Source organism: Dermacentor albipictus, chromosome 9, assembly GCF_038994185.2.
Source record: "Dermacentor albipictus isolate Rhodes 1998 colony chromosome 9, USDA_Dalb.pri_finalv2, whole genome shotgun sequence".
In the NCBI taxonomy this organism is placed as follows: Eukaryota; Metazoa; Arthropoda; class Arachnida; order Ixodida; family Ixodidae; genus Dermacentor; species Dermacentor albipictus.
In genome coordinates, this window is record NC_091829.1 from 119966512 (window position 1) to 119983840 (window position 17329).

Below are 17329 nucleotides of genomic sequence, written 5' to 3' on the forward strand. Positions count from 1 at the left end.
CGAACTCGTGGCTGAGTGGTAGAGTCTCCGTCTCACACTCCGGAGACCCTGGTTAGATTCCCACCCAGCCCATGTTGCAAGTTGTTTTTTATTCATGAAGTGCCTGCTGGGATTTATCGCTCACGGCCAACGCCGGCAATGCCGACACCGACGCCGACGACACCGGCTTTTCTGCGACACGAGCTCCTTAACGCTGTCGCGTTAAAATGAAGACTCAGGTGTAGAAGCAATTAAACTTGGCGATGACCTTCAAGAAAGTCAACGTGCGGAACTTCTCAGGGCGGACTACATGAGTAGAATACAGGGGGAACTACAACCCTACGCCTCTAGATGTTATTGTTACCATAGCAAGGTTATGTCATCGCAATGTTATGCTGTTAGTGTTTGATGCTAGTTTCTTTGCTTTTTTTACTTGCTGTGCTTTCTTTGAATTAGTGTTTTCCTTTAACGGTTTCATCTGCATGCTCAGTAAACTGTGCGTTGGAACCATACAGCGCTATCTCGTGGACAGATCATGACTGTAGTGTTGTGCGCAATCTCGTGGACAGACCATGACGGTAGTGTTGTGAACTATGTCGCGCACTGAGCGGCAGTTTTTCTTCAGAAAAACTTGTTAAAAAGGGGGCTTATGTGATGTGTGGTGCGCGACATGGTGTGGTGATCGGGACGGTCAGGAGCAGACGACAATGAGTGCACGCGCGCCAACGCGGATTCCGTGCTGGAAGAAGGAAAACAACGACGCCGAAGAGCGTCCGGCACGAGAACGCGCGGCGCATGAAAAACAACAAAAAGAAAAGCAAACCAATTAGAAAAGACCACGGGGCGTCAGGCAGCCAATCCGAGAATGCCAAATCGGCTAGATCAGAAGAAAAAGGTTAAGCCCAGGATGCGAAGCATACTAGCCTTCATTTTAGTTGTTGAACCACTGTTTAGCCTGGTGAACTGCTGGATGGATGGATGAAAAACCTTGTTATGGTGAACTGCTGTTGCTTGGCTATATTTGGTCCGGCTAGACGAAGAAACAACTCATGCGTTACTCTGCTTCGCCTTCAAGAGTGGAACGCGACAGCGTTCCCGTCGACCCGCCAAGGGGTGTAAGACAATGGGCTACGGCGCAGCGACTGCGCGCCCCGCATTGGACGCGGTGAGCGTCGAGCAACGTAGCGTTCGGCGCGGCAACGAAATGTGCGCCTGAGCAAGCGACGCACGCCTGAGCCTTAGAAACAGCTCGTTTCTAAGGCAACACCGCATTCACTAGAGACGCTTTTGTACCGCTTTGAAGCATCGTACTCGTGGCTCAGTGGTAGCGTCTCCGTCTCACACTCCGGAGACCCTGGTTCGATTCCCACCCAGCCCATCTTGCAAGAGTTGAGCCAAAGCCACCTAGAAATTTCGTTGTCGCGCCGAACGCTGCGTTGCTCGACGCTCACCGCGTCCGATCAAAGCCACCTAGAAAATGTCTAGCAGAGGCAAGCGCAGCTGCTTATATACCGCCGTGACGCCGCGAGCGACGGCGCGAGTTGGAGCCCTGTTTCTCCTCTGTCGTGACGTCACGGTGTCACGTGGTATGGCATGGGGTCAAAGGTCATTGAAGGCAACACCGCCGCGCCTGAGGAGCTGGGTTGTGCTCTCGTAATATGCTTCGCATAAAAGCGTGGTGTGCTGGCAGAACGAGAGGACACGCAGGGAGACGTAGAGGACACGCAAGGAGACGCCAGGAGAGTTCCAGGAAGCAACGGCAGGAGGAGGTCAACCACCGGAGCGGGTGTTGAAGACGGGCCGTCGGGTTCCCGACCCGAGTCACTAGGACTTCACCCGACCGGGGCCTCCTGCCAACCTGTTCCTGTGCGTCGCCCGTCTACCAGAGCGGGCCGCCAGCTGCTCAAGGCCGGTGAGCTTCTGCGCCCGTGGGCGAGATGAGAACAGTCGGGTTTCGGGCCCGAGTTCTACGCCAGCTGCCCGGCCGGAACGCCGACGCCGTCTGCTCCTGCCACCAAGCCGCCCGCTTTACCTCGCGTAGCCAGAGCTGGCGCGCTCCGGTCGCCCGGTCGGTCAGCTTACGCCGCGACCTATGGTGAGACCGGCGCCACTCCTTTCGCCAACTTGTCGCCGTGTCGCAGCGTCGAGACTGTTACGCGTCCCTGCCCTCGTGGCAAGCCCGGACTCGCGCACTCGTTAACCTCATGCAAGCCCTATGTGTGTTCGTTGCCGCAATGTTTGCTTGAGTGTTTATTTTAGGCATGCTTACTATTCCCTTCTATTTACTTTATGCCTCTTTTTAGTTTGATTAAAAGTATTTTTGTGTATGTTGAAATCAACGGCTTCGTCCTCAATTGGGTTCTCGGAGGCTCCGCCTAAGAGAACCAACCGAACCATTGAGTACACGAGCCTTTGCCCCATATTAGGGTCATCACAATCACATAACTTACGAACAGATGATATCTGACATGAGGAAAGTGCACCACCATGCTCTAGAAAGAGGGCACAACGTTATTTTTCAATGAATGCCTGCTCACCGTGGCATCGTGGGCAACAACCTTGATGACAAGGATGCCCGGTCCGTCTGCCCACGAAGGCAACCAGACGCGTTCAACACCTTTAGCGAGGTCGGACGTTGCCAGGGAACTTTGCTTACTTGCACGCAAAAAGTCTTAAGTTCTCTGGAGGTCAGGCGCCTTCAATTGACGATTGTGTAAAATAGACCCCATGCTACGGCTACAACTTCCATCTAGCCTTTCCCGATACGAAACAACCTTGGTGCGCCGCTTGTGGTTGGGAGTGGCGTTCACGAATGCCTACTTCTATCGCATGGGAATGGCAGAGAGCCCAGTGTGCGAATCCTGAGGGTGCGAGGAAACCGTCGAGCACCTGTTGTGTACCTGCTCTCGCTACGACATAGAACGGCTCTCTCTGCGGACAGCCTTAAACCGACTTCAAGACCGTTCTCCGAGTAAAAGATACCCGGACCGTGGCCACACCCGTCACAGACACGAAAACCGATTCGTGCACTAATACACTACTTGAAGTGCACTGGCTGAAGAGCCCGTTTGTAGTGTCCCTGTGCATCCTCCCACACGCACTCAGTGCTTACTCCCTCCTTTTTTTCTCTTTCTATTCCCCCAGTGTAGGGTAGCAAACCGGGCGTTCGTCTGGTCGACCTCCCTGCCTTTCCTTTCCTTACTCTCTCTCTCTCTCTCTTTCTCTCTCTCCTGACTTGGCTGGTGCAACACACGGTGTATCTAAGACAGTTTCGCTGTTCGACCACCTTCACGGACTAGGAGGGGCGGTGATATCTTCACCATCATTACTATGTGATAATAATACGCGAAATGTAAGACTCGTCACTGTAGTGGCAATATGAATCCAATATGAATATGAAGTAAACGTACGCTAATTAAAAATGAGCTGTTGTGCTTTGTTTGAATCCTGTCAATGGACAATTTCGTTTAGGTTTGTTAATAAAAGTCAACGTCTTTTCTTATTCGTATCGAGTATGTTTCAAAGCCCTCTCCTAGGCACATCCCGGAGGTTGTGGACAGCGGCGCAAAAGAAATTACATAATTTTCCGGCTTCTGCTGTGTTATTGTGTTGCACTTCTCATATTTAGGTACGAGAAGATTTAAGATAAAAGGCATGCGCTGTAGGAGTTTTCTTGCATGACATTTGTTTTTGGGCTGACATTATCAAAATTCACCTTCGTTGATAGAATGGTGTGGCAATGTAAACCGTATATACCGCATGTCATAAAGCATGTCATTGCAGATAGGTTACATATACCTAAATATACCCAGACCCACATCGTGACGCCGACACCGATGGCAACGGCAAAAATTTGTTTATGCTGTTCGTGCAATTGCTATTGCAACAAACGATTAAAACAACCTTGTGTGATCTTACTGAGAGCTTCCTATATCCCTATATCATGCTTTGCATTAAAAAAGCGAGTGACAGAAAAACAATCGCACACGTGTATGCTAAGCATGCACAAGTGCAGAATGCACTAAATTCACTAACATCAAAATATCAAATCAACATATAAGAAGTAATAAGTTGGGCCTTGTGGGGTTGAACTTCGGTATTAGAGATTTCCCACTCAAGTTTATCCAAGCGTCAGCTATATTACTATAAGCGGCAGTCAATTTAATCCTTGCACCACGCATTTAAGCCCAGTGCCAAATAGCTTATTCTACGCGTGACGTATCCTAACGCCAAAGAAGTTAATCCAAAAATACATTCGCGGATGTGTTCTAGGAAGGTGAAAATAAGGACGAAATGTTATAATTTTGCAGCCTCCCAAAATAACTGAAGAGACTTCTAGAAGACCGTTGTCATGTTACAAAAAAAGTGCCTTTCCCGCGCGATGCATCTTAGAAATAAGGCACTGCTATAGGTATTATATTAATGCCATAAACAGGCCGGCAGAAGTCAGCTATTTGATGGATTCTCTGACAGGCATAGAAAAATGGGGATTCATCAACAAACCGTTGATTTCTGAAGCTGATACAAAGAGGCTAAAGAGAGCGTCCCGTGACATCTGATCATTTTCTTTTCTAGAGTCGCGTAGCATCACGCAACTTTCGCAGGCCCGGAGGCAATTACCAAACATACCGATCTGGATATGGAACAAATGGGAATTGAAGAATCTATACGGTGGTACACACGTAGTGAACGACAGACCACGTGGCGATGGGTATCACGTGACCTCACTTAACTTTCGAAGACCCATACATGCTGCTCAGCCATATTGACATGGATATCATACGAACTGTCCTCGAAGAAGCTCTGCGATAGTACCCACGAAGAGCACGGCAGACCACGTAAAATGGAGTGTCACGTAACCTCACGGGACTGTCTCCAGTTATTGGGTGATTCAGGAACATGCTGGCAAACATGCTGACAACCGAAATATTATGGCTACTCTTTCGTGCAGCCGCGCAAACCGTTTTACTTGGCGTTTGCTACCGCCCCCCGCGAGCAGGCACTAGCTTTACTGACAAGCTCAACTGCGTCCTAGTTGTACTAATGAAAAAATACACTATGAAGCTCATATTTTGCTCTTCGAACACTTTAATTTCCAAATATCAATTGGCATAGCTATCCACCATCGTCACATAGTACAACCGAACATGATTTCCTCGAAACGTGCTTTATTTAAACTTAACCCAGCTAGTCTTAGAACCAACACGTGTAATGAATGACTCGGCCAACATTTTATATTTGATACTAACTAACAATCCGTCTAGCGTATCTTCGATATCTTATCTACCGGCAATTAGAGACCATAAAATAATCCAGACTGTCTTTCACTTTAGCTTTCCAAAACGAGAATGATGGAATATAATAATACGCTTATACGACAAAGGCAACTACGAAGCCATTAACAACGAACTTACACCCGCCGTAGTTGCTCAGTGGCTATGGTGTTAGGCTGCTGAGCACGAGGTCGCGGGATCGAATCCCGGCCATGGCGGCCGCATTTCGATGGGGGCGAAATGCGAAAACACCCGTGTACTTTGATCCAGGTGCACGTTAAAGAACCCCAGGTGGTCAAAGTTTCCGTAGTCCTCCACTACGGCGTGCCTCATAATCAGAAAGTGGTTTTGGCACGTAAAACCCCATAAAAAAAAACAACGAACTGATGTCCTTCTACCCCACTTTCAGTACTGAATTCCACAACCGCACACTTCAAGCAAATTGGTCGATCTTCCAACAAAAAATCACCGACCTTGCTACTAACCACATTCCAGTTATTTCAGTACCGACTAACAACAATAAACCTTAGTTCACAAAAGAAATTATCAACTTTAGGGAAAAACTAGTTTTTCGGTCAGCAAAGCAAACCAATTGTGCTGTGGCCTGGGACAAATATTACGAGGCAGAGAAAGTTTATCTCTCAGCTATACACCGCGAAAAACAGTTCTTTTTCCATGACACGTTGCCTCGTGTACTAGGCACTAACCCCCCAGACGTTGTGGCAATTTCTAAACCCCACAACACCGGATGCTATCCCTATCGCCGACCATAACGATATAGTAATCCCCGAAGAAGAGTGTGCCGATGAAATTAACCGCGCGTTTTCATCAGTACTCACCACTGAACCTGATGCTCTGTTACCTATACCTTCTTCACCTGTTCAATCTGTTATGTCACCCATCGAATTCACTGAACATAGCGTAACGGCAATAATTGAAAAGCTAAACCTCGCATCAACATCAGGGGCGGATGGCATCAACTCTAAACTGTTAAAAAATACTAAACTCATCTGCGCATCGTACTTCAGATTAATCTGCTCACAGTCTTTATTCTCCTGTAGCAACACCTTCACCCTGGAAGAAAGGGCAGGTCGTTCCAATCTACAGATCAGGTTATAAAACCTCAGCTCTTAACTACCGAGCGATTTCCCTGACCAGCGTACCCTGCAAGATAATGGACCACGTAATCTTCACCGAAATTATGTACTTCTTTGACACTAACAACTTATTTCACCCATCCCAACATGGCTTCCGTAAGGGTCTATCGTGCGAAACGCAACTTTCTATGTTCGTCCATGACTTACACGTTAATCTCGATGCTAACACCCAAATCGATGCCGTTTTTATGGATCATGCTAAAGCATTTGATAAATTACCTCACCAACCCCTAATACTTAAGCTCTCCCAGCTGAACCTGCACCCTGACATCTTAAATTGGGTTGTTCAATTTCTCGCCGACCGATCACAGTCAGTGCATGTCAATAATCGCACCTCCACGCCCCTCTCTGTAACATCTGGCGCCCCACAAGGTAGCGTTCTAGGCCCCCTACTTTTTCTTATTTATACGAACGATCTTCTTCTTAATCTTTCCTCTAAAATCCGTATGTTCGCTGACGATTGTGTCATCTACCGCATAATTACTAACGACTCTGGCCACAGTATGTTATAAAATGACCTTAACAAAGTGCAAGACTGGTGTAACGGCTGGTTAATGACCCTTAACCGCAATAAATGTAATGTGCTTCACTCGCCGCCACCAGCTCTTATGATCACCGTATAATATTACTAATACTACCCGAGAAAATGTTTATACATTTAAATACCTCGGCGTCACCGTTCCATGCGACTTAGACTGGTCTGCTCATGTAACACGCATTACTGCCTCCGCTAACCACACACTGGGATTCCTAAAACGTCATCTGCGCCATGCAGCGCAACACGTCAAACTACTAGTATTCAAGATGCTCGTACGTCCGAAAATTGAATGCGCATCCCCCATCTTGTCACCACACCAAGCTTAGCTTATCAATGCATTTGAAAGAATTAGGAATTGTGCGGCACGATTCATTCATTCCTCGTATTTTTGAAACACTACCGTATCACTACAAAAATCACAGTCCGCCTTAAACACGCTATCATACTGGCGTCGCATTGATCCGTTAATCCTCTTCCATAAGTTTTATTTCAGTTCGCTCAATCATGCACCATATCTGTTGGCCCCACCCCCTCGCCATTCCCTGCATACAGGGCATTCCTTGCAGGTAATCCGTCCACGTAGCCGTACTACAACCTTCTCTGCATCCTTCCTTTGCCGATCATCAACCGACTGGAACGGCCTGCCCCATCACATACCCGAAATCACCTGGTCATCGATGTTTGCTGATAAGCTTAATACTAATAGTCTTCATTGAACTTATGTGGCCACTAATTAGAATAAACATTTGTAAAACCCACCCCTTATGTAATACCCCCATTGAGGGGTCTTCAAGGAAATAAAAGGGAAGTGAAGACATGCATAATAAATGGACGGGAGTCGAAAAGTCTGCGCAACTGTTGCCGCGCAACACCACGGAAATGGAGGTGAAAGGCACGTCTCGTGACTTCACGTAACTCTGCATTGAACGTGACTGTGTGCTGAACCCATTGATGTGGATATCACGGCGTGAGAAATTTGCCTTGAAAGCGATCTGGTACTGATAGGACTAAATCGGTAAAGCCTGCATTATTTTTTATCTTACCTCGCATATGCACAGGAAGACTGAAATTCCGTAAAGTGGAAAGTTGGGCTAGTTGGTGAGTGATCATCATACCTTGCTGGTGAAGCAGCGCACAGACACGGACACAGTGAAGACAAACAGGCAGCGAGTGTTGTCTTTTCCTGTTTGTCTTCACTGTGTCCGTGTCTGCGCTGCTTCACCAGCAAGGTATGATGAAGACTGAAATACTTGCAAATTCTGCAATCACGTGAAGTCACGTGACGCTCATTTCACCTTCGTTTCCGTTGTATTGCGTGGAAACAGTCGCACTGTCTGTTCAATTCCCGTTCGTTTAGTATGCATGTCAGTATGTTTGCGAATCACCCAATGACTCGAAAAAGTCCCGTGAAGTCACGTGACGATCCTTTTCACGTGGTCTGACGTGCTCTTCGTTGGTACCATTGCGCAGCTTCTTCTAATCGCATAGCTTCTGCGATTCTCGCTCGTTTGATACCATTGTCAGTGTGTGAATGACGTGTGGGCTTTCGAAAGTTACGCTAGAATATGTGGTACCCTTTACCAACTGGTCTGCCGTGTCTTGCGTGGGTGCCATGACAGAGCTTCTTCGAAGACCGTTCGTTTGGTATCCATGTCAGTATGGTTGAAAATTACCCGGGAGCCTGGAGAAAGTTACACAATGTCATGTGACACCCGCTACCGCGTCGTTTTACGTGCGTGACGTGCGTGCACCGCAGAGCTTGTTCGAAGTCAGTTCATTTGAAACACATGTGAGTGTGGTTGAGAATCACGCATGGGCGAGCGAAAAATACGCGAGCTCCCGTGACATCCTTTCCCACGTGATTTGACGCTCTGGACGTGGGTACCATCGCATAGCTTTTTATTTTCCCGTTCGTTTGATATCCATGTCTTCACGCTTGCGAATTACCCAGGGGATTGTGGATGTTACATGATGTCACGTGCGTGTTTTTCACCTGGTCTCAAGTACGCGACGTGTGTACCGATCATCGCAGACCTTCTTCGAAGCGCGATCACTTGATATCCATGCGAGTATTGTTGGGAATCAGGTGTGGGCTAGCGAAAGATACGTGAGGTCACGAGACAGCCTTTACCATGTGGTTTGACGATCGCTACGTTGTACCATCGCGTAGCTTTTGCGATTCCCATTGGTTTGACACCTGTGTCAGCGTATTTGTGAATCGCATGTGGGCTACCGAATGTTCGCCAGGTCTCGCGACATCCTTTACCACGTTGTCTGACATGGTCTGCGTGGGTACTATCACAGAGCTCCTTCGAAGCCCGATCATTTAATATCCATGTCAATATGGTTGGGAATCAGGAATAGGCTGGCGAATGTTACGTGAGGTACCGTGACGCCTTCTTCCACGAGACCTTTGATGCGCTGCGTGGTTGTAATCGCAGATGTTGTTCGAAGCTCGTTCATTTGATATCCATGTCAACGAGGCGTGAAAAAAACAAAATTATGAGATGTGACGTGACGCTCTTTTCAGCCTGTTTTTACCAGCTTTAGAAATCAAAGGTTTGGTGCTGGATGCCCATTCCTTTCAATGCATGGAAGCAAAGCCATCAAATAGGTGCGTTTTGCACGACATGTTCATGGCACTAATAAAATGTCTATAACAGTGTATTATTTCGATGATGCATCGCGTGGGAATGCATTTTCGTTGTCACATGACAGCGCTCTTCAAGAAGTCTCTTCAGTTATCGTTGGTCGGCGCAAAGTTATAACATTTCGTCGTTATTTTTAACTTCCTAGAACACCTGAGCAAATGCACCTTTGAATTAACTTCACTGGCGTTAGGATTACAATACGTGGCGCGTAGATTACATTATTTGGCCCTGGGATAAACGTGTGCCACCTGAAATAAATTTACTGGCGTTTGGATTAATATAGCGGGTGCCTGGATTGATTTGAGCGGGAAAGCATGTAGTGGAAGAATCGCTACTGGTCAAACTGAATAGGGTGCACTCGGCTACGGCGCATCTAATCATTACTATGTTGCTTTCTATCGTCGGTCAATCGGTCAGAATCAGCCAGCAGTTATGCAGTCTGTCTAGTGGTACAGCTGTGTTCAGTTTCTTTTACAAATATTTTAATTACTTAAGTTTCAGTTATCATTTTAATCTTAACGAATGCTCGGCTGCCCTATTTTACCTCGCTGCCCTACCTCCATGGCCTACACTACCTTCATTGTGCTGTTTGCCTGCCTGTTAGAGAACCAACAATTCAATATAGAATCATAACAAGCAGTACCTGTAGCTATAAACGGCAAACTCCCGCAGCCGTGCGAGCGCACGACCTGCTTATGTATCGCGACGAAAGCACAGCATGAAATACCATGAAATCACAACAGTGGCGGTGCGGCGTTGTTTCAGGGCTGGGATGACGTCAGCTTCCACGGGTCCAGGCAGATCCCGACGCCCAACTTGGACGCCTTGGCGTGGGATGGAGTCTTGCTCAACGGCTACTACACGCAGCCGCTGTGCTCGCCTTCCCGGGCTGCGTTCCTCACGGGGCTCTACCCCATACGTTACGGTACGTGCAACGTTCCTTGGCATCTGTTCGGAAGCAGAGAAATAGAGAGCAGAATATTTCACGTTTTATCTTTAAAGAAATCGCCCCGAAAAGAGAAAGGGCTCCAATGCACGAAAATACCACGAAATCCGTAATGCTACACTGACGACGCCGCGTCGCATTGCGGGAGCGGAATCTGATTTCAAAAAATTTAGATTTAATTTCCTCTACTAATGAGCCATTTTCCTCGATTTATTAATATTAAAAGTTAATAAATGCATTACCATTCTCCAGACTCACGCATTTCGGTTCTCATCCCTCAGACATGCTCGACCCGACGGTGTTTTTTTTATGCGAAGCATACTAGCCGCACAACCACGCTCTTCCTTGCTGCGCCGCGCGCGGCCGCGTAGCTACCATATGACGTCATAACAGCTGCAAAAGCGGAGGCTCAACTCATGCGCTCGCTTGCGGCCGCGTAGCTACATAGCCGGGTCTCAGCTCGTGCGCTCGCCTGCGGTCGCACAGATGGTACTGCGGCCTAACTCCCGCTAGGGCACTGACGTCACAACAGCTGCAAGCCGGGCTCAACTCGTGCAAGATGGGCTGGGTGGGAATCGAACCAGGGTCTCCGGAGTGTGAGACGGAGACGCTACCACTGAGCCATGGGTACGATGCTTCAAAGCGGTACAAAAGCGTCTCTAGTGAATGCGATGTTGCCTTAGAAACGAGCTGTTTCTAAGGCTCAGGCGTGCGTCGCTTGCTCAGGCGCACATTTCGTTGCCGCGCCGAACGCTACGTTGCTCGACGCTCACCGCGTCCAATGCGGGGCGCGCAGTCGCTGCGCCGTAGCCCATTGTCTTACACCCCTTGGCGGGTCGACGGGAACGCTGTCGCGTTCCACTCTTGAAGGCGAAGCAGAGTAACGCATGAGTTGTTTCTTCGTCTAGCCGAACCAAATATAGCCAAGCAACAGCAGTTCACCAGGCTAAACAATGGTTCAACAACTAAAATAAAGGCTAGTATGCTTCGCATCCTGGGTTTAACCTTAGCTAAGCCACAGCCATATCTTTTATGCGAAGCATATTACTAGAGCTCAACCCAGCTCCTCAGGCGCGGCGGTGTCGCCTTCAATACCACGTGACACCGTGACGTTACGACAGAGGAGAAACGGGGCTCCAACTCGCGCCGTCGCTCGCGGCGTCGCGGCGGTATATAAGCAGCTGCGCTTGCCTCTGCTAGACACTCACGAGGTGAGATGCCTCCTGGAGACAGAGCTGCTCGTTGGAATGAGAAGCGAAGGTTGCGGCGTGCTACAGAGACTGATGAAGAGCGGGAAGAACGTCTGGCCAAGCAACGTGCTCACTATGCGGCTCGGCGACAAGTTACTTACCAAGTTTAGCCACCAATATGCTTCGCATCTTACTAAGCTTAACCAAGCTAAGCCTCAGCCAATTTTTAAATTCGGCTTTCTCTTCACACCTGCGATACACTAGTGGTGCAGGTCGAGGCATCTCTCCTTTGTGCCTCTCTCACTTTCAGTCTAGCCGAACCAAATATAGCCAAGCAACAGCAGTTCACCAGGCTAAACAGTGGTTCAACAACTAAACTAAAGGCTAGTATGCTTCGCATCCTGGGCTTAACCTTAGCTAAGACGCAGCCATTTTTTCCCCTCAGTGGCCAGCCCATAAGAGAACAGATGTTTTTTGGAGTCATAATTTTCAGAGCGATAGCTTCACTACTCCAGGTACAAACCTAGAAAACGCCTGGTTCCGCACATCTGACATTCAAGCTCAGCCACTACCGGCGACTGCTGCGTTGGCGCCCATATCTAGAAAGCGATATGCGATGTGGACAAGCTGTGCGGTCGCGCGGGCCTCATCGTCAACGCTATCGGCTATGTGGGCAAAGTGCGCCGTGTGCTGGTAGCTTCGTATGCGCTGTGCTTCCGACGCTCGCGTTCAAGTCAGACGCAGCATGAAGGTCGTCAATTCGCTCGCTGCTGTTGCCGCCCCGAGCAGCGTCTGCGTGTTGTCTTGTAGTGCAATTGTAGACGCGGTAGTTGCTGATGGGGGGGGGGGGGGGCGCCGAGCAACGTCTGTGTCCTTTCCCAAAACAAGCAAAACCGTGCTATCGCTCGACAAACTTGATTTAATCCCGTTCAAGCACGGCTATTTTATTGCGACAGAAATTACATGGACACTCCAGGCGTATTTCTTCCATCGCTGTCGCCGTGAGGTTCCGTATGAACAAAAAATTGGAGGACGCTTAAGCTTCGCCTTCAAGAATGGAACGCGACAGCGTTCCCGTCGATCCGCCAAGGGGTGTATGACAATGGGCTACGGCGCAGTGACTACGCGCCCCTCATCGGACGCGGTGTGCGTCGAGCAACGCAGCGTTGCGCGCGGCAACGAAATGTGCGCCTGAGCAAGCGACGCACGCCTGAGCCTTAGAAACAGCTCGTTTCTAAGGCAACACCGCATTCACTAGAGGCGCTTTTGTACCGCTTTGAGGCATCGTACTCGTGGCTCAGTGGTAGCATCTCCGTCTCACACTCCGGAGACCCTGGTTCGATTCCCACCCAGCCCATCGTGCGAGTTGTTTTTTATTCATGAAGTGCCTGCTGGGATTTATCGCTCACGGCCAACGCTGCCGACGCCGACACCGACGACACCGGCTTTCCTGCGACACGAGCTCCTTAACGCTCTCGCGTTAAAACGTGTGAGGGTGAGCCGGTGAACGAGCTTCAATCTGGCGTGCGCGAGCGAGGAACGCCGCCTAGATGTGCGCCATCTCCTGTGGCGCGCAAGGCAGGGGGTCAGGCGAGGGAGGAGGGGCGGTCCTTGTTGTGCTCCTCGCCCGCGGTTCCATACCACGCGAATCGCAGACGCCGCACCAGACGCCTTTGGCGGACGCCGTAGGGAGGCGTTGCCGGTGCTCGTGTGTCTGAGCACCGGTGAAGTGTCGGTGAAGTGAGGGAAGCCCGCAGTAAAATTGAGTATGAAGAACGGCTGAGGAATATGGAAGAAAGTAAATGGGCTGGGAGAGCGTTCAGGTATCTGTGGAGGAAAACAACTATAGGAAGCTTACCAGCAAGTATGCGGCCTGTAGGGTGGGCAACACAGCAACAAAGAAGGTCAAGCGGAAACTCAGAGAGGTAATGCGAAAGGATAGACAGTTGGGCGAATTGGTACGGTAACATGGTCTTGGCTTGTAGCGCGAAGTGAACACGGACACAGAAAGGAGCAGACAGGAGGAGCGCGGGAAAGCCTACATTGGACAGAGCGGCAGGTGCATTAACATTAGACTAAAAGAACACAAACATTCACTAAACAATCCTAATGCATCACATTTAGCGTCACACTGTTTCAATTGTGGTTGTAAACCTTTCTTTGAAGACACAAAAATTCTTTCCAGACACAAATGCCAAACTACACGGGAAATTATCGAGGCATTCCACATCAAAAGATTAGGAGACACTTGCGTTAGCCATGCTTCGTTGTCTCTGCAGCTAGATTGCGAATTTCAGTACCTTTGCAATACGTGTACTAATCTGAGATAATCTTTTTTTGTTCCCATCTTTGACTTCCATACCTCCTGATATGTGTAACTGATGTTTTTTACTTTGTCATGTTCTTATGCTGCGGTTTTTGCAATCAACGGCTGAGGAATATGGAAGAAAGTAAATGGGCTGGGAGAGTGTTCAGGTATCTGTACAGGCAAAACATTGATTCACAGTGGAGGAAAAGAATTAGGAACTTACCAGCAAGTATGCGGCCTGTGGGGTGGGCAACACAGCAACAAAGAAGGTCAAGCGGAAAGTCAGAGAGGCTGACTTAATCCAGTGGGTGGGGGAATGGAAAAGAAACCTGCCATGAGTAACTACTTAAGAGGAAATAACGAAATCAGGAAGGAGGCCATTTATGATAACTCAAAGGGAAGCTCATTGCTTTTCGAGGCGAGATCGGCATGCCTTAGAACACGCACCTATAAAGCGAGATATAAGAAAGAAGAAGAAGCATGTGCTTGCTGCGGTAAAGCTAGGGAAACTATGGAGCATGTTTTATTAGAATGTGAAGACGTCTACCCAGCGGTCGACTTAGGCACCACTGGCCTCCTTGAAGCCCTTGGTTTCAGCGGGAGCAGTGGTAAAGCAAACATGTCCGCAATAGGCATTAGTAAGAGGCGATCGGAGGATTGGTGGAAGAAAAGTAGGGAAACTACAAAAGACGGAGACGTACAAAAGCACAGTTCGCAATAGGGGATCAAAAAATTTGGGCATGATAGTTCATAACGTTTTTCTTTTCTCTTTTTTGATTGTTTAACCTAGGTAGGGCATAAGGCAGTATAATAGCAAAAGCTTGGTGGCGCAACCCACCGCCCCGTCCCAAAGGGGACGCTCATAACATCCATCCATCCATCCATCCATCCATCCATCCATCCATCCATCCATCCATCCATCCATCCATGTCTTGAAAGCGATCTGCGACGTAGCCAAAGTGCGCGCTCGCGCGCTCCTCATCTTCAAGGCGATCCGCCATGTTTGCAGAGTGCGAATAGTACCGGTAGCTTCGTATGCGCTGCGCCTTCGACGTTTCGTTCACGTTGAAGCGACAGATGCACGGAGGTCAATTGGCTTGCGGCTGCTGCCGCGAGTCCTAACTCCAGCGTTTTCACATATATACAGTTACCGCTGTCATCCACGTTACCGCTGTCATCCAGTTACCGCCACGGGTTGGTTGGTTTGAATCCATGATAGAATGTGTAAACGCGACTAAACAAGAACGTGGAAAGAAGCAGACACACAAAGACAGTGCTGTCTCTGTGCATATGTGTTTCTTTCTACTTCCTCGGTGAGTCACGCTCACACATTCCATCACTGTAAGTTTAGATAGTAAGAGAATGTTTACAAGTTTAAACAGCCGATAAAACTACTATCCTTACTTCGTACAGTTATCTACTAATTTGCTATCGCAATCGGTGCTTCGCCCGTCAGGCGGAACTGAGATTTCTTTTTTACAGCAAGGCTGTTAAGGGCTAGTTAGCCCAATATCGAAGCCGCGTGTAAAAAAAAAAGAAAATTATAGTGATCGAGATTGGCTCCAGCGTCGTCGTCCTCTTCCACAGCTGACTCGTGGCACTGCTCCCGCGTACGTCGCCGTCATTATTTATTTATTTATTTACTTATTTATTTATTTATTTATTTATTTATTTATTTATTTATTTATTTATTTATTTATTTATTTATTTATTTAGTTATTCATTCATTTATTTATTTAGAAACAGAAAGACGTAGCTAATAAATGAGAAAGACTTAAACGAACTGTGGGCATTTCACCAGTGATAAACACCGGGGCCGCACGTTTGAGCTTCGCTGGTTAGCCATCTGTGCGGAGTGCTTGGGCTGATAAGTTTTTTGTTAGTCAGCCAAACTACTCCTCGGTATACATGGCCGAAAAGTGCGTTTGGCATCAAAAACGACGACGCGAAGTGTTCCACTGCCGCTGTGAACATTTATGTTTACGCACACTTATGTTTCTTTTTTTTTAGAGTTAGCCAGAACATTAGGCAAAATAAGAAAGAGAGCTTGGTGGCGCAACCCACAACCCCGTGTCAAAGGTTACGCTCGTAGCAGTCATTCATTCATTCTATATGAACAGTAGCGCTGTAGTGCTACGGAGGCTAGAAGCATGGATGAAGGAAAAATGTAGGAGGGAGCATTCCGCAACGCGGTTGAAGCCAAACTGGTCGGCCCAACTCGTGATCGCATGTCAAAGTGCGCGGTTAGTTTTAATTTTGGCGCTCTGCAGGCAGAGTCACAGCAGGGCAGCTATATATACCCCAATAGGACAAGCATGAGCTTCCGCGATTGTTCCATTGTTTGACGTGCACCGTTGCATCTATTAGCCTCAAACAACTTACCCTGTTACACATTTCTGCAGAGTGTGGAGATACTGCTCACGTGTATACCGATTGATCTGTCACACCATATGCCTCCACTGCAGCCTTCGTCATTCCACATATGACCATCGCTCGGCGGTTTACACTACACCATAGATCAACATCAACTGCCGCAGAACTTGTTGCTATCCCGGAGGCACTTCGATTTCTCTCCGAGGATCCTCCTCACGCATGGACGATATTCTGCGATTGGAAGCCAGCTCTTCAAACGATTGTCTGTGTCCTCAGACGGGGCCCGTATTATTACATGGCTATAGAAATTACAGAGCACCTCGACCGCGCCACTAGGAATGGCCACAATGTCGCCTTTGCGTGGATGCCCTCACACTGTGGCGTGATAGGGAATGAACAGGCAGACGCTGAATCGAGAGCTGCTTCAGATAATGCTTCTGAAGTGCGCATATACCGTTCTCACGAACAGACACAAGCGCCCTACTTCGTCGCGCATTACGCAACCGCACGTCGAAACACTGGACCCAACCCGATCGACGACACCAGCGAGTACACAAATGGCACCAAGAAATGAAATTCGTATGCCTCACAGGCTTAAAAGAAGAAAAACGAGCATGGTGCACCGGATTCGCCTTCGTGTCGCATTCACCAACCGTTTTAGGGGGCAGTGATACTAGCCCAAACTGTGAATACTGTAAGGTGCTAGAAACACTTGAGCGTATATTTTGCGTGTGTCCCGCGTGCGCGCAAGAACGACAGCAACTGGTCTCTTCCATTGCAAAGATCCATAAGAGGCCGCAATCAGATGAGTTTCTTTTAGGTCCTTGACGTAATTCAAACTGATAACAAGTGCCACTATAGCTTTTTGTTAATTTGTATATACGCATCTCCTCCTTATGCCATCATCATCATTC

General features: G+C 48.3%; 1 protein-coding gene across 1 annotated transcript in view; it reads left to right on the forward strand.

Moving 5' to 3' along the window:
- LOC135911242 (arylsulfatase B-like) overlaps positions 1-17329 on the forward strand; it is a 205069-nt gene that overhangs the window by 58229 nt on the left and 129511 nt on the right. Inside the window, exon 3 of the mRNA XM_065443432.2 lies at positions 10364-10523. Coding sequence (XP_065299504.2) covers positions 10364-10523 — 160 coding nt within the window. The remainder of the gene's footprint in view (positions 1-10363; positions 10524-17329) is intronic.